Below are 25,995 nucleotides of genomic sequence, written 5' to 3'. Positions count from 1 at the left end.
TATCTAGAGAGGCTGTCCCCAGTCTCTCATATGGTCACACTGGCCCAATCACACAGCAGTGTGTAATTAAAACAGACACAGTTGTTCTACATAATTTGTTCTTCCAAACCATTAACAAAGATAGTGACCTCTTTTACCCTTTCTCTACTGGGAGCAATTAACTTGTCATCAGCAATATGTTGGAATCAACTCAGTTGGGCTGCAAAGTCAAGCCAAACCTCCTCTGGCCATGAATGGAAGACTTTCTACCACCAGAATGCACTTTGTCCTCAGCCAGACAAGTTTCCCTGAGGTCGTGGGATTTATAGTTTATTAACATGAATAAAGCGATTACATTGTGTTCAGATTTCACAATATCTAGAAAACCACCCTCTGTGTAGCATTGGAGGTCCTGCTGAAACATTTTACAGCCCCATAAGATGCTTTCCAAGTGAATCCTTAAAAAAACAGGCAAATAGAGAGGAGCTTGACCTATTTTCGTGGTTCAGGGTTGTTATAACTCAGCTGAAGATGCACAGGGAGAGTGTGTGTGTGAGGAAGGGGGGGGTAAAAGGTAGGCTGAGAGCTGTGATAATAGGGTGGTCTCCACTTCTGCCAGCACTGATAGAGTTGGCTGAATGGTTCAGTTGCTATAGATTGAGCTGCTCTCACCTCCAGTGCAGCAAAAGCTCTCATCAGTTGCCTGTGTCACCGCTGCTGAGGTCTGTCTGTTCACCTCTTTCCTGATATGACAGCTGAGCGCAGTCTGAGCCTGAATGTGGACAGTCTTAAAGGACTGCAGAGGATAGCATCAACAAACTGTAAGAAGAAAAATAAGAAGATAAATTGAAATAGCCAGAGCTGTAGCCAGCATTTTGTAGACTGAGAAAAACACAATATCTTTTAGCTTTCTTGTCCATTTTAACTAGTTTAAAATACAAACAACCAAAAAAACAACTATCTCGACTTGAGGGATTAAATGTAGGCTTATCTCATGAGTTAATTTATTATTTGAATCTTACTTTTTAAATATGTAATTTGAATTTTTTGCATTACCAAAATCAAATCACATGAATTGTATGCTAAGACTGTCACTGCTACACTGCTAAGCAAGGTAGGCTACATTAGCTATAGCAGGAATTTTTCTAGGTTTCAGTCCTTTTTCTCCTTTATGACTGGATTTAGCTGCTGTTTCATTTAGTTAGGTGACTGGCTGTATTACCAAGAGGTTGGTTCACCAACGTGGATATTTTTATAGTAATAATAGCGCTTTTTAAAACAGTTACAAAGTGCTTTACAATAAAAACAGAACACATTTAATATGCCAAAACAAACTGAGAGCCATAAAAAACTAAAGACATTATAAAAACACAAATAAAATGAAAATAACTAAAATGCCATAAAATATAATAACATAACCAAAAAGCAATTTTAATTTTTTAAGTTTTCAACAGTGGTTTAAAAGATGACAGAGTTGGCAGCCCTGATCTCCTCAGGCAGGTCAGTCCAAAGTCTAGGAGCCCTGACTGCAAAGGCTCTGTCCTTCTTTATGTATCAGTCTGGACCTTGGAATAACAAGAAGCGACGCATCCAATGATCTCAGGGAGTGAGAAGGGACATAGGGCAATAAGAGATCTGATAGATAGCTCGGGGCAAGGTCTCTTGGGGCTTTGTAAGTAATCAATAAAATCTTAAAATCTATTCTAAAAGTGACAGGTGGCCAATGTAGGGAAGCCAGGATCGGTGAAATGTGATCAGGTTTCCTAGACTGAGTTAAAATCCTGGCAGCAGACTCTTGGATGAGCTGGACGTGGGAGAGAGATTTTTTGCTGATGCCAGAGTGCAGGGAATTACAGTAGTCCAATCGACTGATTATGAAAGCATGAATGACAGTTTCCAGATTTTTGGCAGAAAGAAATGGTCTAATCCTTGAAATATTTCAGAGATGATAAAAACAGGATTGAACCATTGCATTAACATATTTATCTAGGGTGAGGTTTTAATCAAAAAATATACCAAGGTTTCTTTTAAGTTATTTTTAGTTACAGGTAACAGGTGGGGGAAATCTGTAATTAAATTTAGTCTTAGCTTTAATGTTAGCTAAGGCTAGTTGTGGTTATCTCACCAGCTAGCTTTTTGTTTCTCTTTCTGTGTGAGTATGCAGTGCTGGGCGACACAAACATTTTTATGAAAATGAAATAATTTTATAGCACAGTCATTTTTTTAAATTTTAACAAATGAGAAAAATGTTGTAGGGCAAAACTGCTCCTAAACTCAATGCAACTTAATTTAACCTCTCATAACTTTATTTACCTATAATTTATAACATAGGTCTTCCCAGGAAACTTTCTAGGAAAATATTTGTAAATTTCTAACATGTAAAATTAAGTTTGACTATTTTATTTCCCAGATTTAAGGTTAAGGTCTTGTTTCAAAGCATTCTCCTTGCTGCCAGTTCTAGTGGAGAAATGCCACAGTAAATCACAGTGGAATAATAATCAAAGAATACTGGAATCAGTCTAAAAAGGTGTAAGATTTTAGCTGTATAATGTAAACTCCACTAAGGTTGCTAAAAAAACTAAATTCTCAGAAAAAGTACAGAGAACATGACCTGAGACTCCTAAATGGCTATGCTATAGCCCAAATGGCTGAACTCACTGTATGAATTAAATGTTTTATAATTTAGTGTTTGATTTAATTCAACCATTGTCTTTCAGGGAAAGAAAGGTGAAAGCGGCTTGCCTGGAGTGGATGGACTTCCTGGACCTCCTGTAAGGACAATTTCATAGCATATAAGCAATAAGCACAAATATCTGTAATACAAAAGAATCACTTGTTCAAAATGACCTCTTATTTATGTACGGCTCATGTGAGTGCACCTTAACGACCTCTCAAGGAGAACTGAAGAGAATTCATTTGTTGTTTTAATTGTGTGGGCTGCTCAATGTTTGATGTGCCCCACATAGCAGAACATTACTGCTCTCTGAAAGGTGTCTTCACTGTGTGTTTTAATAGAGGGCAAATAAATTGGCTAGATTAAAACCAACAGGTTATGCCAATTAATTTTCCAAATTGCTCCCTGGAGCAAAATAGAAATACATCTGTCTTCAAGTGGTATCCAAGGCTGAATGAGCTGTTAACAGTGTCATAATAGCCCCCTCTACTGGCTACTTTCAGGTACTGACACTTATGTTCACTGTCTGATGGAAGTGTGGGAAAAATCGGAATATTTGTTATGAACATTTTTGGAAAGAAAATATCTGGGACATTTGGCACAGTCTTTCTATTATACATCAATACAGCCAAATCTATAAAAATAATAATAATAAAAAATATATATATAGAAAGGGACACACAGAGAGGTAATATTTAAGTATGTAGTATTACTATGAGATTATGATAAAATGATACAAATTTTCATTTTTTTACTTTGCAGGGACCTCAGGGTCCAGCTGGGCCACCAGGAAACCAAGGACATACTGGACCGCCTGTAAGTGACCGCAAACAAATATCAAGACACAACAATTATTCCTAATGAATATGATAACTTGCTACTGTATGGCAGCGACAAACTGTCTGTTACTGAATGATGAGCATGTTAAAAAAATTCATCTTTCATTATGAAGGGTCTACCTGGTGAAATTGGATTTTCAGGCAAACCTGGAGAGCCTGGAAAGCCTGTGAGTTGCTGTTTTATCCTCAAATAAAAGCATAATTTGTTGTTAATGGAACTTTTAGTCATAAGTGCTCAATCATTCTTGTCTCTGTTCATATCACTAAATGTCAACTGATCTTCAAAGGGTCTTCCTGGTAAAGATGGCCTGGATGGTCTTCCTGGAAATGATGGTGGCATGGTCAGTATAACCTTTAGAATAACCTTTCTTCAAACCTTTTTTTTTTTTTAAATGAAAAATGTGTAAGGCTGAAAGTGTTGCTCGTAATAATGAGGCCACAGTTAATTATCACCTGACTCTGCAGGTCCCCACAACTCTACTGAGTGTTTTAGCATTTTCAGCTCATTGTTATGACATCTTTACTGTTGTAGTTTACTCTTGCCGCTCTTATCAACCTTGCTTCTGGCTACAGCAGGCAGCTGTTGTCAGGGAAAAGGTCTGATAGGCCCACTCTACTACCTGTTCTACCTTCCCAGCACCAGGCAACTGTTTGTTAACATGGTAGATTTAACAACTTTATTAACATGTGTGTATGTTCAGCTTCCTCTAAATGGCCAAAAAATAGATGAATGCTGCATTAAGTGTAGTCCATGTGACCACTGCAATATCAGTCACTGTAAGCTACAAGCCGTAAGCTAGCAAGAATAGAAGACTTCTGCATAACCTAGAAAAATGTACTATTTAAAACTAGCCTTTTCCTTTTAATTACTGCCCACATCACGATTTGTTCAGCAACTCATTTATGAATCAAGTGTCTGATTATAATGTCTGATTATCAGTCTAAACAATTACCAGTATAAGCAAAAATATATGCTTGATAGATTATTTAAAACATGGACTTTAAATTGATATGAGTAAATTTTATGTGAGTTGTGTTGTTGTACCTTTACCTACATGAGGTACCTGGCAAATTTGTCTGGTAAACACAGATTTTGAAAGTATGACATCTGAATCGAAATCTTGTGTCTCTGAAGGGGCCCAGGGGAGAGCGCGGAACAGATGGTTTTCCTGGCAAGCCTGGACCTAAGGTACTGTGACTTAATCTTACCCAGAAACAGACACTACTGAAGGCACATGCAGCTCATGAGATAGTGTGTATATTTTCCATATGTACTTTAATGGCCAAGTGTTCTTCTCTCTAGGGTGATGATGGGCCTCCCGGACCAAGAGGACCTCCAGGGGAGAGAGTAAGTCCACAGTTGTTGACTTTTCTTTAGTTTGCTAAGGTAATGAAACATATATTATATTATGTCATGTGTGTGTTTTTCTGTAGGGAGAAGCTGGTTCACCTGGACGACCAGGAGCTGATGGATCAAGAGGAGACAGGGGGGTTCCTGTATGTGTGACTATATGATTGGCAGAGCACTTTATTACAACTGGGGATATTTAAAAGCACAGTTTTCATTGATTTTTATTTCAGTGACTCCATTACACCTAAAGACCCTCATTTGTAAAGATGATAAAATGTTTTTGATTTAGTTTTGAATTGTTTAAAGTCTACAACGGTGCACGGGGAGACACTCGCTAAAGGTTGCTCTTACACGTTAGGTAATATAAATGATTTTTGGTTAATAAACTCCAGTGAAATGAACTGTTCCTAATTTGGCTGGGTAACCTCCTTGGACCCTCTCCTGTCCTCAAATGTCACTTTGATACCCACTGCTCTTGGAGGAATGTTCTTCCAATTAAAAAAGTTCTCTCTTTGCCTCTGCTAATGTGCAAATATCATCTGTGGTCTGTAGAAATATGTTTGATTTTGAATTTGCCTGCTCTCTCACAGGGAGAGAGGGGAAAAGATGGACCACTTGGGCCAAAAGGTGAAAAGGGCGACAAGGTAAAAAAGAAATGAGGCCTCTTTTATATGTTAGACTGTTTTATAAGGTGAAATTAATTGCAAAGCATATGCAGGCTGAATTCTCATTGTGTATCCTACCGTGTTACAGTAGTTAGAGAGTTGTCCTCCTCTGTCTCAGTAATGATCAGCCTGCAGTATTAGCTATAATAAGGTCATTAGTATGCAGACAATGTGAACATATTGTCTCTTGCCTCAGGGTGAAGTAGGAGCCAGGGGACCACCTGGTGCTCCAGGAAATGTAAGTAAAGTTTCTCCGGTTTGTAATGTGCATGGTAACATACTGTACATCAACAGGCCTGCAGTATATGACATAACCACGATGGATGACATGGAGCCAGTGATACTGTTTTACTCAGCATTCATGGAGATGTGATAGAAATTGTTTTTGCCTTACAGGTGGAAAATGTTATTCCTGAGCCTGGTGAACCTGTAAGTAGATGGACCAAACTCTACTGTGAAAATCATTTTTTAGAGAACACAGTTTTTTAGTATTAAGCTGGTACTTTAAATGTAAATATAATGTTATGTAGATGGTATTATCCTGTGCTGGGTTTATAAAGAGTTTAATCTTCTTGTACTCTTACTGTTCCGGACCACTACCTCTTCTGTTTCATTAAAACTTTAATTGCACTGTTTGTTATTACTTCTAGGGAAAACCTGGTGAAAAGGGAGAGAAGGGGGAACAAGGAAAACCAGGAGAAATGGTGAGATTTTACTCCCCAATTTGATGTTGCTGTCTTCTCTTCTTCCTTTAAATGTAACCAAACTACATTTGTCAATATGCAGAGGAATCCACTAGATGTCAGTAGAGATTCAGTATGGAAATAGTGATAGAAACTCTCTACAATGTGAGAGCTCAGGGGGCGTTCTTTAATTGGATGAGTAAATTAAACTGTACTAGACAGTAATGCACTGGCCTGATTATCTATCCACTTCACTTTATAGATGTAATGTATATTATGTGGGCCAGAATAAAATGCAGAATATATTTGTACATTTAGAATGAGGTAGACCAAACCCCTTTCTGTACAAATAAATATCTGCTAAAATGAGCAGTCTTGTAATAATAGGCTTATTTGTATCTAGATCTACACTATTAATACTAATGTGTTAATTCATGTGCCTTCTCTGAAGGGTCCAAGAGGATTACCTGGTGAACAAGGCTTTAAGGGACCACCCGGACTACCCGTAAGATGCTAGCAATCCTTTTACCCTCCAGTAAACCTTTGAAACTGTGTCAACTGTTTAGGTTTAGGTAATGTATTGTCATTTTAAATAGAATATGTCTGATCTGCCATTTTTATTTCAGGGTCCAAAAGGTGACACTGGACTTACAGGAGAGATAGGACGTGTTGGAGATCCTGTGAGTCGTTTGATTTCATGTCATTCACCTTTTTACACCAAGCAGGAAGATGTATATCAACTGTAATGGCCAATGTGTTTTTCCCAGGGTCCACCAGGCATAGCTGGTCCTCCGGGTTCTCGTGGACTACCAGGGGGTGTGGTAGGTCTTTTCAAATCTTTTAATTCAAGGTGCAAGTCATCGATGTCTACTTGCATTTTATATAACTAAATAAGCATGATGTTAGTACAGTATCAGCTTTGAAAATAAAAAATGATGTGAAATACAAACAGAAGCCACTGATATTGAATCACTTCTGTTCTGTCTTCTAGGGCATACCAGGAATCATTGGGCCCCCTGGTCCAGCTGGACAGAGAGGAGACAAGGTCAGTCACCTGTTTTTAAAGCCATGGGTATATTTGGTCGGATGTTATTTTGAAAGCATTCAGACTATGTTCAGAATAGTTTTGGCATTGCAAAGTGAAAATAAGACTGCAGAGAAGGGAAAGTGACCTTGTATGTCCCCCAATTATTGTTTTTGTAAAGAAGTCTTTGAACTTGTTTCAATCCTGCAGCAGCAGCTACATGTTAGAGTTTCACAATAGCAACAGCACACATTCCGCTGTCTTTCATGGCTTTTCATTTTCTTTGTTTTTGGTTTCCACAAGTTGCTGCAGTGAAATTTTTTTTTTAAATGTGTGAATCAAAAAATCATGTATGTCCCTTGCTCTCTCCAATGTTATCATGATCCACTCACCTCAGTTAGGATGACAATTTAGCACTATACAGGACATGATGTGTAACTGTCTTTGATCAGTGCCATTGGAGTTATCAGAAGGAACCTCTATACCTCCTGATTTTATGAGATATTCTTAGTAAACATATAATTCAATTTGCAATGAAAAGTAGTAATCATATTTTGTATTCTGAGCAGCAGGGTTTCATACGTCTGCTGATGTTCTTATCTTAACACTTGATTGTAACATTTGTTTTAGGGTGAAGCAGGTAAACCAGGACAAGCAGGTCCTGCAGGCCCACCCGGAGAGCCTGGTTTGATTGGACCCCCAGGACCAACAGGGAAGGGGAAAGATGGGCAAAATGTAAGACACACATGTTTTCTGTCATTTTATTTTTAAGTTTCCTCAGCCATGCTCTTAGTTATATTGCGTATGCACAGAACAATAATTAGCCATATGTTTAGTGAAATAGAGTAATTTTTTTAATGTTCTAAATTAATTGTGAAGTAACTTATGTTCAGCTGATCTAAACTGAGGCACATGACAAAGGGTATTAAAAGGAAAACAACACAAACAAAACGTGTAAAAAAAAAAAAAAAAAAATCTAAAATTAAAGGTCCTCTTACTAACATTTGGAGCTTTCAACAACATCTCATGGTCTTGGTTGAGAGCTCTGAGACCTAGCAAGTGGACCGTTGAGCTTAGATTTACTGTTCCATAACAGAATTGAATGATTTGTTGAAAATGAAAGTGGTTTTGTTGATATTAGGGATTGTTTGCCTTGTAATGATCATAGTCACAATTCAACCTGTTTTCTATCTAATCACTGGAATAAAAAAAAATTATTCACAGTTTTTCAACCCAAATCACAAGTAACCCACAACTGTATGGCAAAGAAAAGGATATTTGGTCATGTAACATATAAAACATGAGATATTCACTTATTTGGTGTATGATCAAGGCTTTATAGCTCAGTTTGTGCCAAGGGGAAGAGTAACCGCTTCAATACTTTTCTACACATTGGGTTTTTACTGTAATAAGGTTAGAAGAATATGAAAGAATAGGATACACATACATCAGCAGAGTTGTTTCTCTTTTTTCGTAATTGGCATCATTTGTAGATGGTATAGAAAGTAACCACTGTACTTCAGCTTCTCACTGGGCTTACACTGGGCTAGTATAGTCCAATGAGGAAATGTTTTAGTCCCTATAAAACCTTTATGAATCATGTTTTTCTCCAACTGTAAGTGGTAAGTTTCTCAAAACTGAGGGTATTATTACTGTTGTATATAATTATAAGCGTTCATCAGTTCACATTCAGCTATTCTTAATAGAAATAGAAACCTCATTCATTTATTCCACATGTGTTCTGCTTCATCTACTCGCCTGTGCTACATGTTGAACCACAACATAATATGACTGGCTGTATGGGAAGAAAACGAGCCTGAGTAGGCACATTTTACGCTGTAGCTCAACATGTTCCTTCATCATTTTTCACCTCAGACATGTGGCCGACCTGCTGACAGGGCAGGAAGAAACAGGAAAAACATTGTTAAGACATATCGCGTTAAAGCAACACAGGAGCACAACAGATTTGGCTCACAGCAGTCCTGTTTTTTACAGCTGCCAGGTGTGGCCCTAAGGCCTTGCTACAATTATGTGCATGAAGAATAGAAACTCATACACACTTTCTCCTCTAAATGATTTTGTCTAAAGAGGCCTAATCCCAGAGTTTGAGTACTAAGCATTTTAATTCATGTCATTTGTGACATTACAGGGGGAGCCAGGACCACAGGGTATTCAAGGACCCCCGGGGTTAAAGGTAATGTAATTTAAGACGTTTGCAAGAAAGCTTGTGTGTATGTGTGTGTGTTTGAGCTTTGTAGGTTGCCTCAGGTGTTTTTTTTTTATCATGCACAGGTGCACTTTTGTTGATGTGAAAAACTTTTTTCCTGGTACGGATGAGAAAAACAATTCATTTTTGTTGAAAGCTGCAAAAGCAATTTCTATGTCCACTGCACTGTGACTGTTGCTCTGATTATGACCAGCTCTTTGCTGTGAAGAGCTTGATGTCGAGGGCACAGAATGGGAGAGGCTGCACAGGGGCATTTTCCTGATTTATGGTGTCAAATCGCTCACCCTCATCACCGATACATTTTCTCTTCTGAGTACCAAAATGTCAACTGCAGATTGTATTTTTTTTCATCACAGATTAAAAACAGAGTGTTATTTCTGGGATCAGCAGCCATCACTGAATGTTACAGTTTCTGTGCCAAATGAGACTCTTAGCCAAACAGTATGGCTGGACTGACATTATCTGATGAGCAGCATGATGAAATAAACTTTTTTTTCCCCCCCCAGGGCCAACCAGGGTCACGAGGAGAACCAGGGTTACCAGGGGACAGGGGTCCTTCTGGAGAAGGAAAAATGGGACTTCCGGTATGAACATCAATGCCAATTTTACTGCAGATTATATTCCCTTCAGTGTATTTATTTACATATTTCTAAATTTACAATCTTTGTCTTTTACAGGGGTCTCCAGGAAATAATGGGGAACCTGGACCTGCAGTAAATATCTTCTAAAGATTAATATTGAATATGTTTATGCCTAACAAATGTGTTTTCCTAATATCTGTTTTTTCTGGGTTTCAGGGCTTAAGGGGTCCACCAGGAGTTGCCGGTCCTCAGGGCCCAGCAGGACATAATGTAAGTCCAAAAATGAATAAATATATTCAGTATATACAATATACACACTTGGTTCCATTTGTCTGTCATCTCTAATTTGGATGACATTTTAGTAGCTAACAAACAATATATCTAATATACAACTTTCAGCTGATAGAAAATGTAATTCCTTGCCTTACCACCAAATGCAGGGTCTGCCTGGAAGGCCAGGAGAGAAGGGATCACCGGGAGAGCCTGTAAGTATAGACATAGGTACAGCACTATCGGTGCTAGTCGTTGTGCTGACATGTAATATATGAAGTGTTCTTTTTCTTCTCCGGATGTTCGATCAGCTATAGTATCTCCATTGAATATGAAGTGGCATCTAAGGAGAGCCTAATTATGTACTAAAAAACTTAAATTTCTCCAACAAAAAAAACCAAACACTTATTAGGCATGTCACTGAAGACTTTAAAGATGCACTGATCAAAATTTTAGAGGGGACCTATTATGCTTTTCCTTATTTTTAGTCATATATATAATTGTAATATATATATTACAATAACGGATTTTCATTTTAAAAGTGGCTGGTGTGTCAAATAATGAGGTAAAGGTATGAAGAAGTAATCTCTGTGAGCAAAAACCAAAGGCTTCAGACTGCTCTGAACACTCGGTTTCCAGTGGTTTTTTCTACTTTCAGCCTGAGCTGATGTCGGCTTGTGACGGATTTCTTTATATGCTCATCTGCTAAATGCACAGCATGCAAGTTCATTGCTCCACTCCGCTAACATTATGGCCTTTTTCCATTGTTTTGGGGGTAGTCACACTGAGCCATGACTCCAGATATCGTCATTTGTTGTTGTTTTGACTGGTTTTTAGAAGCACTGCTAATTCAGTCAGGAACACTTTTCACTTCCTGTAAATTCTTCACAATAAAAGTCTCCTGTTATTTAGTTATTTAAAAGCTTTTAATTTGAAGCAGTAAAGCAGGAAATGTTGGGTTAGCATTGGCAGCAGCTTAACACAACTCTGGTACTTGCTGCCTCTCGGCAGCTTCAAAAAAGCTGGCTAATCAGAACAGAGTGGGCTCATCGGAAGGGGGGCCTAAGAGAGACAGGAGCTAAGACTGCCTGTTAAGAGACAGAGGCTGAACTGAGGGGCTGCATGAAGGGCGTATAAGATAAATAAGGAGTTTTTTTGAACTGTGAATCATGCAAAGCTACTCTAGTGGAGTTCAAGAATAGAGTTAAAAGGAGAATGAATATTAGACTTAGATTTGCCAGGTCACCAGAAACCCCAGAAGTTCTCTGAGTATGCTGGATGTGTAAAACAGGCAACAGTTTTCTAGCAAATTTGTCTTAACAACTTTATACATTCCATAATATATGAAATGTGTGTGTGAGTTCTACCCCCAAGTGGCCAAAAATATGACTTGGGCTATTTAACACATAAGTACACTAAAACATAATGAATATAGAACAAGGTCCATTTAGTGGAGGCATTCAATCCAAGGACCCAATGAAAGACATTTAAAAACAATTTTAATTGATTGTAATTGTTTAGTTTATATTCATATCGTGTTGATCTTTATGTGTGTCCGTCTAGCTTATGACTATGTTACTTTCAACATTTTGTTTTTATTCTTTTTGTGTCCCTCTGCCAGCTGCAAGCTTTCTCATCTATTGTTTTACCAATTTTCATAACTGCCAATCAAAGGGCATTTTTTCAAGTTAAGGCTTCCATCTATGTGGCAACAGTTTGGGCAAGTCCCTTTCCTGTTCAACCATGGCAATGCCCCATGCACAAAGTCAAATCTGTGAAGAAATTCGTGGAAGAACTTAACTAGCCCTGACCTCAACCCCATCCAACACTTTTGTAGTGTTCAACATCAGGGCTTTATGGTATTTATAGTCGTTTGTTGGTCACATGATGAATCAGTTAAATGCATATAAGGGAAACGAAAGCAGTCTTAGACAGCACCCTGATGAAGGCGAGATAGCTGATTTGTGCAACGTGTTTAATTTTGATGGATTCAAGTTCACACTGGTCTGCACCTACCGAACAGAGACTCCTAATCTAGCATTCATTTATTCATTAATTCCTTCTTTTATTCACTGTCTCTCAGGGGAAGGCAGCAGACCTCTCTGACCTAAATCTCAAGGTAAGCACCATCTCCATTCTTGTTCAGTGAGAAAAAGACTTGGATCCTGAGTCCAATCACTTTATTACACACATATCTCTGCCATCTTTTAGGATGTGTGCTCAGACTGCCCTGCAGGTCCACCCGGACAACCTGGTCTTCCAGGAATCCCAGGGGACAAAGGACACCAGGGACCTCCGGGGAAAAATGGCCAAGATGGTTACCAAGTAGGACAAAGTCATTAATATCCAGTCTGTATTGTTCATATATGACTAGTCCTCTAATGTAAAAGCTATTATGATAACTCTTCTTCTCATCTATAAAGTGTGTGTCTCCACTATATTAGCCCTAAGTGAGGTATGAGGTGCAAGCTACACATTAGTTATCATCAATCACAGTTGGTGTGACAGATGGAGAGGCTCTGTCTGCATCATTAGCTCGGCCTCCTCTGGGGGCAGCAGTGAACGATTAGGACTGCCAGGACAGAGACTGATGGTCTGCCGTGTCATTACAGGGCCCGCCGGGACCAGCCGGACCTCAAGGGCCCCCTGGAGCTGATGGAGGAAAGGCAAGTTTGCACAATAACCACAACCCATAATCGCTCTCATGGCTAAATGCTGATTAGTTGCTTCTGTCAACAATTCTTCAAAGTTCAGGTAATAGGGTGAAAAGTTTAATTTCAAAATATTGTTAAAAAAGGGTGTGACGAGACTACAGCCTCCTCCCTACTAATTTTGGGCATTTTGAGTTTTTATTTTCTTTTGAAAAAATGTTTTTCAGATGGACATTTAATATGACATTTCTCTCTTTTTCACCACAGGGAATAAAAGGTGATCGAGGACCTACTGGAGCCCCTGGAGACAAAGGGGAAAAGGTATATTTGTTGTTTATGACTCATGAATCTCACACTTTACTGTGGCTTTTTCTCTGTGTTTAAAGAAACATCCATTACAGTATTATCTGGTATGAATCATGTAATTATATTTTAATCACTATTTGTTGTGTATTAACAGGGTCACCCAGGACCCCCTGGCCATCCAGGTGCTGCTGGATTAATAGGCACACCAGTAAGTTGCTATTTTGGTCTCATTTTCTCTATTTTTTTTAATAGTATTTGCACTTGAAATGGTCTAAATACTTATGTTGTTAATAGGGCTCATTTGTTTGGATTTTGTCTCACAGTCAGGCATTGTATATCTGTTGACCTCCACTGACACTGTCTCTTTCCTCTTCAGGGTAACGATGGACAGCCTGGCCCTGTCGGTCCCCCAGGATCCCCTGGAGAAAAGGTCAGCCTGCACCCCATGTACTTTCCCCTTAGAAAACATATTACCCATGTGTCATTATTGCACAAACCTCCTCCCTCTAGCATGTAGGTCAGCTAGCCTGTGTGGTAATAGTGGCCATTAATCATTTCTTTTTCTTTGTGACGATGACCTGTTTGTTTGTTTTTGCTAGGGCAAAGAGGGTCTCAAAGGAATCCAGGGACCACCGGGTCTTCCTGGCTTGATAGTAAGAGAAGTGATTTAATGTACAGTTTCATGAATATACATAGAGTTCTTGCAGTGTAAACATTCTTAATTGCCCAAAGTTTTTACAGCTGCAGCTAAACAGTCAATTCCACTAATCTGCAGGGTCAACCGGGAAAAATGGGAAAAGATGGCAGACAAGGTGAAACAGGAGAACCTGTAAGTAGATGGAGATAATCCAAAGAGCATATCAAATTTAAATATTGGCTACAAAACATTGTTTGTTTTTAGATGATAGGATAATGTGGTTAGACATGATGCTGTAACTATTTCTGTCATTTCAGGGCAAACAAGGTGAACCTGGACCACCAGGAAATCCTGGGCTCCGGGGACTCCCGGTAAGTAACCACCAGTAAAGATATCTAATGGAAGGTGCTAGCAGAGCAAGTGACTGTGGCTGATTCACTGCTGTTTCACTTCTGTACAGGGCTTTAAGGGCCACAGGGGAGAACCTGGTGCTCCAGGACCTAAGGTAAGTGTGGCACTTTTTGTTTTTCACGTAGGGTTTGGTTTGACTTTCTGTCATATTGCTCACCTAGTGCTATGATAAAAATAGGGGGGAAGGGACATATCAGTGTTGACCTAACTTATATGAAACTGTACTAGAGTAATTATTTCTCTTTGTTGGACTCACGGAACAATTTTTTGCTTGCAATTTACTTTACTTCCTCAAAGTAAATGCAATGCCATTGCAATAGAACTTCACCAATTTCCGCAATGCCAAGAATAATTTAAAAGAACACATAATTAGGATTTTGAAGCACAAGAAGCAACAGCATATATCATGACTTTTTTTGGCAAGGCCATGCAGTGAAATCTTCCTCACTTTGTGACAACAGTGCTCAATTTAATAGTTCAAACCTGAAAATTGAATAAATAAAAAGCAGAAAATCCACCTTTATGCAGCTTTGTATATGTTTGGTGACAGTGGTTTCACTCTGTTTTGATGAGGTGTGCAGTTTTCCAGACAGCAAGTCAACAGCTCTGGATGCTGGAGCAGTTACACAAAACAAATTTAGTGTCTCAACAGGCTTATCGCAGTCATGTTTCCTTCAAGAAATTTAAAATAAAATGTGACTGTAATCAACACAAATCATAATAGCACATCTCAAAGTGTAAAAATGCATTTATCCCAATTATCTTTCCTATACACATATCGGGGCCACTGCGCAAACATTAAAAAACATTAGATTGTGCCTTTAGAAAGGTAACCCCCACTGCTTTAAAGCCACAAAAGGAAGATTCACTGCAGAAGTTCAGGGAATAGCACACAGCTACAGTCAGTGTTTGGCATGCCGCACTGCGATGTCAAGATATGTCTGACACTTGCACTTTTTACACACACCTACTCTGGGAGGAACCACTGCACCTGCTGCTTTGTCTCTCACACAGCATACACCCGCAGGAAAGGTTTCTGCTACAGTGCCGTGACCAATAGTATGGCTCATTACAGACAGCTCTGACTGAGCCACAGCGAGGCAGGCAGCCTCTCAGCCCTGCAGCCTGCACTGGCACACTGACAGCAGACAACTTATTAGAGGAACTGTGAAGTGTTTCCATAGACACATTGAGAATTACCCTCCACTTCTTATAATTACTGTCACTAAATATCTGTCGTACGGAAATGATATTCACTATTATTCAGGAAATTGAAAGTAAATGTATACAATGAGAAGTACATTTCTGGCATAGTGCCTCTTTCCATTTTTGGTAGTGTCATATAGATCTTGATGATCAAGCTGCCTTCATCTGTTCTGTGGACAATACAGTACTTTGCTATGGAGCCCCAAAAGGACTGAAAGGCACTAAAAGGTTATCTGATAAAACAAAAATATAACTGATACATCAATTAGAGAGAGTTAGTTAGATAATTGAAATGGAGCGTAAAAAGGAATATAGTGTTATGGCCTACTTTTCCCTTAACCTCCAGTTCATTGGTATAAAGAGAAATGTTTTTGTGTTTGTTTTTTTTTTTTTTTACTTTCAGTAAGTTGATAAAATAAATTACTCTTTGAGATAATCTTTGTCCTTTACCAGCCCATTTTATTTTTCAAATCCTAATTTTTCCTTACCACAATTCCAGTTTTCCTCATGCTTAATAGCTATAGATAGCTATAACATGGGCATGACCATGTGAGTATGCAACATCAGTGGTGAAATCTTGAGGGCTGTGTGGCTAGCTAGCTTACCTGAAAACACTATTAGCTTAACAAATTGAGCATTGTGTCAGCTTACATAGCTGCAGCTAACTTTCATAAAACTATACACCAGTACAGGTAATGTTAATCACCTACAGTATAGTATATTAAGTACTGCTAAAGGAAACTGTATAAAGTCCTATAACAGCAGCTTAAACATGTTAGCTGGCAGGCTAATGCTAAAAAAAAGGTAGTTAACGTACACTAAAATGCTGGTCAAAAACATATCATATCAATGTTATCTTCAAGTAGCTGTAGCATTAGTTGCAGGAATGCCATAATTAAGCTATAATAGCTCTAGATAGCTATAATCATAGAAGTTAAACATATATCACATCGTGATTAGATTTAATATGCCTTAACGGAGCAGTAAAGTGTGTCATTTCCTGGCTGAAAGATGTAAGATGATATAAAAAAAGGTTAATCTGAATCAAAATATTCGCTTTTATCATGCAGCATTGTCTCTCTGATCCATGACACTTTTCACCTGAGCGATCAAGTAAACCTCACCTTAAGTTAGGCCTTGAAGTTCCTCTTATTTGGTATATTTTGTCTTAAACAGGGAGAAGATGGAAAGTCCGGATTGCCTGGGCGTGATGGCAAACCTGGGAAGGAGGTATGCTCAATCATATTGATTGTGTCTTTTCATGACTTGCAATGTTTATTTTCCTGCAATGTTTATTTTCCTGCATGCATACACATAAAAATTATAACAACCCCAGGGCAAAAATGCAACTCAGTATTTTTTCCTCTGCAATTCTCTCAGTCCATATTTCATACACAGAAAAAAGGGTGCAATAAAGGCTTTATTCATGTTTAAAAAATATACAATACAGAGGAATAACTTCAAAAGCATAAAAGCCACATGAGAAAAAACAAATCAATACACCTCTACCATGGCTTTATCTTAAAAGCAATATACATGCTCGCACTGCAAATATTTGTCTGGCTTATTAAAACCTTATAGGACATTCTTTGTGATGCAGCATCCCCTCCTTGCTCTGTCACCCAGCTCTGAAAAAGATCAGCTTCTGGCACCTTCTAGTTCCTGAAAATAATCATTATTGCTGTCTGGAACTAGTCCTGCATTGACTAAAGGAATGCAGATAATACTCCTAAGAGAATTTAGAGAGTTTTGGGCAGAATTGTAAATTTCAGCATAGCAGAGAATCTTTAATTATGTCTATATAACGCTGGAAGTCCAGTAGTAGCTGTGTAAAATTTTAAACTGTAGTAGCCTTATTTCTTTTGACTTGGTAAGAGAGTTTTGTCCCATTCATCTTCATCAAATGACAAACTGAAAACCCCTTCACATACACATTTAAAGCTGCAGCACTTTTATTCCTCCATTTGTCTAGTAGCAGGATGTAACACTTTGCCAAAAACCCTTTTACCTAAGTCATCCCCTGACTGTTAGGCTTGGAGACATGTTCTCTGAGCACAAGTCTACCTAAATTAAGAATACTTTTTCCTCCTACTCCTTCCACAAAAAGGGCAGTTCAGCAATGCAGAGCATCAGATACTAGAGGCTGCATTTCAATAAAGACTAAAAAAGCTTTCAGTTTTTTTTCTCCGTATGTCCTGAAGATGAGATATGAAGATGCAGTCTCAGTGTTTCCAACATGTAAAACATGCAATGAAATTGTTATTGCAGGGCTCTAAGGGACCCCCAGGACCCGAGGGACTTATGGGACCAAGGGGAGATTCGGTGAGTCATTTCCAATCACTGTCAGGGCTTTCTGACGCAAACAGAAGACAGACACAGCACAGTGTCAAACAGATAAATAGATATGGACATAGAGTGGCACTGAAGTCATTTCTCTTGCTGTCCTTCCCTATCATTTTTTTTTTTTTTTTTTGCCTCCCAGGGCAAGCCAGGTGAACCAGGACCATCAGGAAAAGCAGGTCTCCCTGGAACTCCTGTGAGTTATCTGTTCCTACTCTACAGTATATAATCTTTGAATTCAGTTCTCTCTCTGTCTAGCTTTTTGTATCCTGGATGACTAACAGTGAGAAAAGAGCCGTGCTCTGATAAAAATGGGAACTGGTGTTCTCTGTTTCACAGAATTGTCATGTTTCGTTTTCAAGAGCTCCAGAATAAATAAGAGGCAAGAAAAAAATGAGGGAAGGGCGTTGTCAGAGCAGGTGGATCAAGCAGTTTCTGCACAGGGGATGTAACAGAGAATGAGAGGAGGATGTGAAGTATTTCTTGGAGAGATGAGCTGTCAGAGTATGATGGAAGTAACTGTTGTCCTGATTAGTGAGGGACCATTGCTGTCCTATGGGTGAGTTGGGATGGAAAGGAGTTGACCAGGTTGCTATGAGAAGGAGAAATTTGATTGCCAAGTAATATCAGAACACAGAGAACAGGTTGGAGTGGAGTGTATCCTAGAGGGATAGGTCTATAATTCCCTCAGCAGGTTTGTGCGCCATGCAGAGGTTTTGGATTTCATAAGTGCAACCATAGACAAATACCTACACAGAGTCCCTGGTGACAAAGGGTCTGATTCATCTGATGATTCAGAATGCTAACAAGGTCATGTGGGGATTGGGAAAATGCATCAGGGATGCCAGCCTTTCATGCCAAGTGCGAGGATTTGTAATAAAAACAGTGGTGGTGGTTTTTAAGGTACATTTTTCCAAATTACCTGATCATCCAAACCAACTATGAGAGTAACCACTAATGCCTCCCATTTGAAATGAAAGAGAAAAAATACCCTCAGTGTGAAGTGTTGCCTTGAGAGGCTGACTTGCATTTCTACTTGAGAGAGGCTTTAAAATAGAAACATGTCCTATTTGACTTGGGGTGCTGTTTTGGAAATTTAAGTGGAATTCAAGTATGGTTTAATACTTCAGTTCACATTTTTTGGTGTCTTTCAGCTGCAAAATGTCTTTGTATGAAGTAAAGTGCACATCAATCAAAGGGCAGCTTGGATAGTAACTGTAACAGTACACAGTTAATCATTGATGTTCTTCAGCACTGTTTATAAGAAGAGTGTCAGTGAGCTTAGCAAAGTGCAGGCCTTAACATTCAAGATCTGATTAAAATTTATTTGTTCACTTATCTCATAACTCTCTCACTGTGCTGACACATCATGTTTTTCTCTGGAAGAAATAGAAGCCTAATTTCATGTCATATTTTTAGTTTCATTTTAAATATAATTATATAACTGTAAATAGCCAAATCGTCACACAATTGCACAATTTGGGTGTGTAACACCAGGTGAAAGGGGGGTAGTAGGGCCAAGCAAAAGAAGGGGAGATACCAGGACTAAGCCACAGTGGACTGGACATGTGTCTAAGACAGAAATCAACTTTGTCATAACTACCAAGTGAGGCGCAGTGTGAGCCTGGGCAGGTAGGATTACAGTAAAAAGCCAGTTTAAAAAGTTCAAATCAGTCTTTAAGCCAGCAACAGGAAAATGACTAGATCAGGTGATCTACAGAGGAGAGATACAGCGGAAGCAACTAGTTGGCAAGTGAGGAAATATTTAAAGAAATATTCAGAATCTGCATATGCTGGTTTCAGTGTCCACCCTTACAGGCTTTGACATGTTGAAGTGTGTTTCCAGTAAGTCTACAGAGCTCAGGACAGCCTTTTAAGCCTTTATATGCACCTCCTTTAAGCCTACTTAAATAACTTTACTTGAGAGAATTGCCTACAATTCAGTGTTCTAGTGTTCATCAAGCACCGTATATAATTTTTTATTCCATGAAAGCATGATCATGTTATCTTATTTAAACCACTTATGATATATGAGACTTGCACTTATGACCACAAAAAGGCCTCTGCCCAGGTAACATGTCCATGTGCTGTCCCAGTCCTCATAAAGCCTTTGAAGCCTTTGCACTCTATGGACTGGTACAATGTCGCTGAGCACACAGATGATGTTAATTAAAGTGTGTTAGGGTTCAGTGATTAGGGTGACACTGGGACTGAGGCCTGAACATGAAGAGTAAGGTGTGTGAGACTACGCAGGGGAAACCATGACAGGTATAATATGTAAGGGGAATAAATTGCAGTGGATAATTCCACAGTAGAGATATTGAGCATAGCATTAGCTCAGACAGGCCATGAAGTCAAGCCTTGCTCACAAACCCAGCTACGTTGGTTAACAGCAATTGATCTCAAAGCCAGCCCACATCAGCTGATGGCTCAGCTGATTCTTTCTTTGCATTCAATAGGCAAAACCCCCAGCTCCTCCTTCATGCTGTGTCTGACTAAACATGTCATTTCTGTTGTCATTGTTGCCTGCTCTGTTCTGTACCTGGAGTCTTTGCTGCTGCTCTACCAGCCTTAGGCTTTCTATGTGGGCGCATGGAAGTGCAGGGAGGTCCCTGGGGGGTCTTTGCTGCTGCTCTTCCTGCCTTAGACTTTCCATGTAAGCACATGGAAGGACAGGGAGCTTCCAGAACAGAGCCATACCACCAAATTTAATGACTGCAAATGGCAATAAAAGTCTACTTTTGACTTAAGTGGTTCTGACTGAATTGTAATTGAGGAGATTTTATTTTGACACATTGCTATCATTTGTAACAGAATGCTAACATGTTTTTGAAAGAAGCCAGCTGAACACTTTTGTGTTGGCTGACGGATGGTTTCTTTGGAGGAGGAGTAACTGTTGCTAACTTGAGGGCAGGCAGTGTACTATCAGAGAGGAGTTGATGGTATCAGTCAGCAGAAGGAGCAGATCACCAGAAATAGCCTGGAGGAGGGAGGAGGACCGGAACCAGATGCAGAAAGGTTAGAAGAGGAGATAGAGTGATTTTAGTGGAGGGTGAAGGTATGTAGAAGTAGGATCAGATATTGCCAAAAATGTTATCAGATGGCCAAATTTACCACACAAAGAAAGGAGGTTGTAGTGAGTGGAAGCAGGTGCAGAAGACAGAGAAGAGTATCCATTTTAAGAATATAAAGCAGACAATTTTTAAAAAGTGGACATTGAAAAAGATGTAGTGAATTAATCTGTGATTTCTGCAAACATCAGTCAACCCTTGCTCACTGTGGCTACCACAACCAGCTTGTCTTCAGGCCCACATGTCCCTTGTAAATATGAATTTTAATCCACTCGAGCTGGCATGTCCCACCACAAGATTTCTTCATGAGATTTTTATCCAGGGCAATGCTGCATGGCGATAAGAAATCCAGCTAAATGTTAATCTTGCTGAATCCTCAGTAATGAGCAGAGCTTTTAGAATTCAAGTACAGTATGCCACGTGTGTGCCATGTGATGAACAGTCATGTCTCTGCCATCATACAGGGTCTTAGCGGACCCAAGGGAGAGCCCGGCAACCCAGGATTACCGGGCTTTAGTGGTCCTAAAGGCCCTGCAGTAAGTGCTTGTGTTTTAATTAAAACAATAATTGCTGATCACACCTCTGAACAGCTATTGGTAATGATAATTTTTTCCTTGATTTCCAGGGTCCACCTGGTCCAGTTGGCCCAGAAGGAAAACAGGTAAGCAAGACCTTTTATGACTGATATTATAAAATGTACATGCTGTATACTGTAAGTGGATTTCTTGCTCACATCCACTGTCTGGTGTTTTGTAGGGGATGCCAGGCAGAATTGGTGATCGTGGCCTCAAAGGAGATAAGGTGAGTATTAGGGATGTAAACAAATACAAATACATTATTCAGATATGAACAGATAATGCACTCACAACAAACAGCATCAGAATATTTGCATGAATATGTGTCACAATCTGAAAACGGATTTTCATATGTGTGTCGATAGCTTTCTCATTTTTTCATGGACACTGTAACATTGTCTATGGGAAAAATTACTGTTAATCACAACTCTATTAACAGTTGCACAAATTTAATATAAACTCAGTTTAGACTGACTTTTTTTTGAAGGTGGGAATCATATACACAGAACCCCTGAAAGGTCATGGTAGGACTTTTTTTTTCTGAACTACTTTTGCATTCCCTGGTAATAAGAGGAAAGCTGAGCTCTGACAGTATACAGCCTCTGGCTTTTTGAACGACCTTATGTACAGTTAGCTAGTCTAGTCCAGTGGTTCCCAACCTAGGGGTTAGGCACCTCCAAAGGGTCACCGACAAATCTGAGGGGCTGTGAGATGATTAATGGCAGAGGAAAAAAGAAAAGAGAAAGTTCTGATACACAAATCTGTTTTCATTTTTTTTTAACTTTTTCTCTATCTTTGATTTTTGGTGAAATACTGAATCATTTGAACATTATTGAAATGAAACCATGTGATAAGTTTAGAGGGAAAAATCACTATTTGGTGGAGCTGTTAACAACTCATAGACATCTGAAATGTGACCCCGACTACACACTGCTTTTTGTAAGACATCAAAAGCCAAAAAGGTTGGAAACCACTGGTTTCATCTTTAACAATGTGTCGTACTTGAAAAGCTTGTTATATTATCCATTGTATCAAATCTTCATCTGAAAAGTAACTAAAGCTGTCAAATAAATGTAGTGGAGCAGAGAGTACAATATTCCCCTTTGAAATGTAGTGTAGTGGAAGTATAAAGTAGCATCAAATGGAAATGCTCAAGTGAAATACAAGTACCTCAAAATTGTGCTCAAGTACAGTGCTTGAGTAAATGTACTTAGTTACTTTCCACCACTTCCCTAAAACAGATAAATAGACACTGATACAAACAGATAGAAGCTTTGTATTACACCCCTAGTACATCTGGTACATAGGGAACATACTCAACTTCTCTTATGGCTCTCCTCAGTGTTCAGTAACCCATTCAAGCCTAAAAATGTACAAATACTGCCATTTATTCCAGGGTGATACAGGTATTAAGGGAGATAAAGGACATTCAGGAGATCCAGGTATGCCTGGAAACCCTGGACCCCCAGGCAGAAAGGGCCACACAGGGATGATGGGAATGTCAGGACCACCAGGAGAACTAGGATCTCCTGGACCACAAGGTCCCCCTGGAAACCCTGGTGCCCCAGGCCTACGGGTGAGTCACATCCCTGAGAACATTAAACTTAGTTTGATTTTGAGGATTTTAATTAAGTTTTAATAATTGAGTACATCATGAACATCTCTGTTGTCTCAGGGAGAGTCAGTATCACTGGAGCAGATGAGACGGCTCATCCAGGAGGAGCTGGCTAAACAACTAGATGGTGAGGCAGTAATGTTTTGGGGTGTCATCTTGCCTGTAGTGCTCATTTAGATGTTTCATTCATTTGGCTTTTGAGATTAACGGCTGTTTTCCTTTCTGTGCATCTATGTCCAGCCAAAATAGCTTACCTCATGGCTCAGATGCAGCCAGCCCACGTGAAAAGTACAGCAGGCCGCCCAGGACCTCCTGGCCCGCCAGGTAAGGACGGCAGTCCTGGACGAACTGGCCCCCCTGGCGAGCCTGGTATGCCTGGACAGAATGGAGGAGAAGGACAGAGGGGACCAATGGGCCCTCAAGGTAGGACAGTCTTATTGGATGTGTGTGTGTCCTTTCTTTTTATTCCTTCACTGTTAATCACAACACTAGCATGAAACTGTGGTGATATCACATTACTTATATCACTCTCTGTATTAGTAGTGAAATATATGATTTAGCAGGAGTTAAGGCTGACCTGGGATCATCTACATCAGAAAGCGGAGAGGACATAGTCATAAGATGGATGGAATGTTGCTCATCAAAGAAACATTTGTTGCGAAATTTAAATGGGAAACTGAGAAGCATTGTCATATATGTATGAAAAGACATCTAAGATGCATTGGGAGTCAAAAAATCAGTCAAATCAGTCAATTTCAGGTTTCTCATAATCAATAGATGGCACCATAGGGCCCATCTGGGATGCACGTTAAAAAGTATTCAAGGGGCATTCAGTGGCCTAGTTGTTAGGACATTCAGTATGCCCTGGCATGAGGCACCCCAGTACCCACTCTTTCTCCATATTTCCTGTCTGTAAAAAGAAGAAGGAAGAGTTTTTGAATGAGTTTCTATTACACTTCCAAAAAATGGAGAGTTGAGAGAGACAAATTGAAAGAGTAATGGTCCAAATTGATGCAGCAGGAGCTGCGATATCCTGGCTAGTATGGTTGAAGCGCCAAACACATTGGATCCTACAATTCCCCAGTTTGCAATACAGGCTTTCTGTTAAAGATTTGTAGTCCCCGAGCCCAAGCTGAGATACTCAAGTGACATCACTTGATGGATTTTCTCAGACTAGACAGAGCTGCTCTGGACCCACACAAGATATTATACAAGTGTTTTCATACACTATAATGCACTTCCTAGTAAATTGACTTGTAAAATCTTGGAAACATCCCTTTAAGTTTACTGTTTAATCCTAAAATAAGAGAAAAAGCTGTGTGTAGCAGATGAGTACTGCTCCAGAGGTTCTGACACACATAAAAACATGCCTGATGTTTCCTGATGTCCATGTTTTAAGTTCAGGTTTTCCACAATTCAGACAAGATGACTAAATATCATGGTGACCATGTATTTTACCTGTTGCTTCCAGGTGAAAAGGGAGCAAAGGGAGAAAAAGGAGACACTGGTGTTGGTGACAGAGGAGAGCAGGGCCCTCCTGGTCCAATAGGTAACCAGTCTCTGAGTGTATACATTCATTTCATTAGGTCTGAGCAGTTCTGGAGTGTTGCTGTCATCTCAGGTCTCTAATTTACTCCTTTCTCTGCTACAGGTCCAGCTGGTCTGCCTGGTTATGGTAAAGATGGAAGCCCAGGACAATCTGGAGCCCAGGGAGAGCCAGGAAACCCCGGTCCACATGGTCAGCCTGGCCCTCCAGGTCCTCCTGGCCAATGTGACCCCACACAGTGTGCTTACTACGCCAGCCTCGCACACAGACCCCACACCAAAAATGTCAAGGGGACTTAAAAAAACAAAAGAGACACAAAGAGCTTGAAGTCCAGCTGTATTTATGAACTTGGTCGTGTCAGTCCAAATCAAGAACTTTTCTTTTTCAAGATAACCTCAGCGTGGAGGGCTGAAGCAATATGTGCTGCCGGTCAGATTCTTTGTTCTGTTTGTTTTTGGTATGAAGCTTGGGATGGATCGGGATTGAACAGCGGGGACTTTTTCAGCTCTAATATGGGGTAAAGAGGGCAGCTAAACACTTTTTTTCCCCTGACATGCATGCTTCCTGTAAAACATATAGGGAGATAACGAGGATGATGTGATTCCCTCCTCTTAACCCCCCCATCGGGAGTGAAGATTTGGGAGTCTGATATTGTATCGTTTCATCAGTAATTATCTCAGAAGTTCAGCTAGGCATTTCTTGCAGGAATATGTCAGCACCACGGTCTTTTTTTTTTTCCTGCCTCACACCATTTTGCATCAATTACCCCTCACAGCCCACACTGTACTATGTCATACGATAGATTTAGCACAGTGTCACTTACTGCTCTCTAAATTGATCTGTTGCTCTTCTACCAGTCTATTGGTTTAATTACTTAGTCAAGGGAATTATCTGTTTTGTTGTCATTGATGGGATTGATGGGAGGGGGGGGGGGGGGGGGGGGGGGGGGGGGGGGGCAGTGTGAGGCGCAATCTCAAATACTAATAGTGATTTAGTGTAGTAAGTGTTAAAGAGTTAGTGTGGAGAGTGATCAATGACCACATTCATGCACTTCTTGCCTCTAAGCTGATAGCTGTGTTTCATGCAGCCTTGTCTCTTATAGTATAGCACCCTAAAATAGGCAGAAAAATAAAAGTATTTTAAGACAAATCCCCCCTTAAACAAATTTGAATTTTGCTTGTTTTGTAAAAGTGAACAAGTCTGATTTATTTAGACAGACATGAAACAAGACTTTGTTCTGGTAATAAACTCAAGGCTGCAGATATCACCTGTCTCTTTCACAACCCATAAATTAGAGTCTTGGCAATGTTTTTTCTAGCTTTGGAAGAGATTGGAAAGGTTTCA

At 39.6% G+C, this 25,995-nt stretch overlaps 1 protein-coding gene across 2 annotated transcripts in view; it reads left to right on the top strand.

Annotated features, from left to right (window-relative positions):
- The window catches only part of col22a1 (collagen, type XXII, alpha 1), a 57,080-nt gene extending 31,500 nt beyond the window's left edge, over nucleotides 1–25,580 (top strand). For both annotated transcript variants that reach the window (XM_067611530.1, XM_067611531.1), the window contains 42 exons: nucleotides 2,697–2,750; nucleotides 3,416–3,469; nucleotides 3,606–3,659; nucleotides 3,780–3,833; nucleotides 4,628–4,681; nucleotides 4,796–4,840; nucleotides 4,927–4,989; nucleotides 5,434–5,487; nucleotides 5,705–5,746; nucleotides 5,905–5,937; nucleotides 6,159–6,212; nucleotides 6,643–6,696; nucleotides 6,818–6,871; nucleotides 6,959–7,012; nucleotides 7,183–7,236; nucleotides 7,846–7,950; nucleotides 9,365–9,409; nucleotides 9,949–10,026; nucleotides 10,120–10,155; nucleotides 10,240–10,293; nucleotides 10,464–10,508; nucleotides 12,377–12,412; nucleotides 12,505–12,618; nucleotides 12,906–12,959; nucleotides 13,212–13,265; nucleotides 13,405–13,458; nucleotides 13,627–13,680; nucleotides 13,850–13,903; nucleotides 14,026–14,079; nucleotides 14,205–14,258; nucleotides 14,348–14,392; nucleotides 16,681–16,734; nucleotides 17,773–17,826; nucleotides 17,987–18,040; nucleotides 21,380–21,451; nucleotides 21,541–21,576; nucleotides 21,672–21,716; nucleotides 22,887–23,066; nucleotides 23,166–23,232; nucleotides 23,346–23,528; nucleotides 24,577–24,654; nucleotides 24,757–25,580. In XM_067611530.1, coding sequence (XP_067467631.1) covers nucleotides 2,697–2,750; nucleotides 3,416–3,469; nucleotides 3,606–3,659; nucleotides 3,780–3,833; nucleotides 4,628–4,681; nucleotides 4,796–4,840; nucleotides 4,927–4,989; nucleotides 5,434–5,487; nucleotides 5,705–5,746; nucleotides 5,905–5,937; nucleotides 6,159–6,212; nucleotides 6,643–6,696; nucleotides 6,818–6,871; nucleotides 6,959–7,012; nucleotides 7,183–7,236; nucleotides 7,846–7,950; nucleotides 9,365–9,409; nucleotides 9,949–10,026; nucleotides 10,120–10,155; nucleotides 10,240–10,293; nucleotides 10,464–10,508; nucleotides 12,377–12,412; nucleotides 12,505–12,618; nucleotides 12,906–12,959; nucleotides 13,212–13,265; nucleotides 13,405–13,458; nucleotides 13,627–13,680; nucleotides 13,850–13,903; nucleotides 14,026–14,079; nucleotides 14,205–14,258; nucleotides 14,348–14,392; nucleotides 16,681–16,734; nucleotides 17,773–17,826; nucleotides 17,987–18,040; nucleotides 21,380–21,451; nucleotides 21,541–21,576; nucleotides 21,672–21,716; nucleotides 22,887–23,066; nucleotides 23,166–23,232; nucleotides 23,346–23,528; nucleotides 24,577–24,654; nucleotides 24,757–24,950 — 2,730 coding nt within the window. In that variant the 3' untranslated portion in view covers nucleotides 24,951–25,580. The remainder of the gene's footprint in view (nucleotides 1–2,696; nucleotides 2,751–3,415; nucleotides 3,470–3,605; nucleotides 3,660–3,779; nucleotides 3,834–4,627; nucleotides 4,682–4,795; nucleotides 4,841–4,926; nucleotides 4,990–5,433; nucleotides 5,488–5,704; nucleotides 5,747–5,904; nucleotides 5,938–6,158; nucleotides 6,213–6,642; nucleotides 6,697–6,817; nucleotides 6,872–6,958; nucleotides 7,013–7,182; nucleotides 7,237–7,845; nucleotides 7,951–9,364; nucleotides 9,410–9,948; nucleotides 10,027–10,119; nucleotides 10,156–10,239; nucleotides 10,294–10,463; nucleotides 10,509–12,376; nucleotides 12,413–12,504; nucleotides 12,619–12,905; nucleotides 12,960–13,211; nucleotides 13,266–13,404; nucleotides 13,459–13,626; nucleotides 13,681–13,849; nucleotides 13,904–14,025; nucleotides 14,080–14,204; nucleotides 14,259–14,347; nucleotides 14,393–16,680; nucleotides 16,735–17,772; nucleotides 17,827–17,986; nucleotides 18,041–21,379; nucleotides 21,452–21,540; nucleotides 21,577–21,671; nucleotides 21,717–22,886; nucleotides 23,067–23,165; nucleotides 23,233–23,345; nucleotides 23,529–24,576; nucleotides 24,655–24,756) is intronic.
- The last annotated feature ends 415 nt before the right edge of the window (nucleotides 25,581–25,995 follow it).

Source organism: Thunnus thynnus, chromosome 15, assembly GCF_963924715.1.
Source record: "Thunnus thynnus chromosome 15, fThuThy2.1, whole genome shotgun sequence".
Taxonomy (NCBI): domain Eukaryota; kingdom Metazoa; phylum Chordata; class Actinopteri; order Scombriformes; family Scombridae; genus Thunnus; species Thunnus thynnus.
This window is presented reverse-complemented; position numbering and strand designations above follow the sequence as displayed.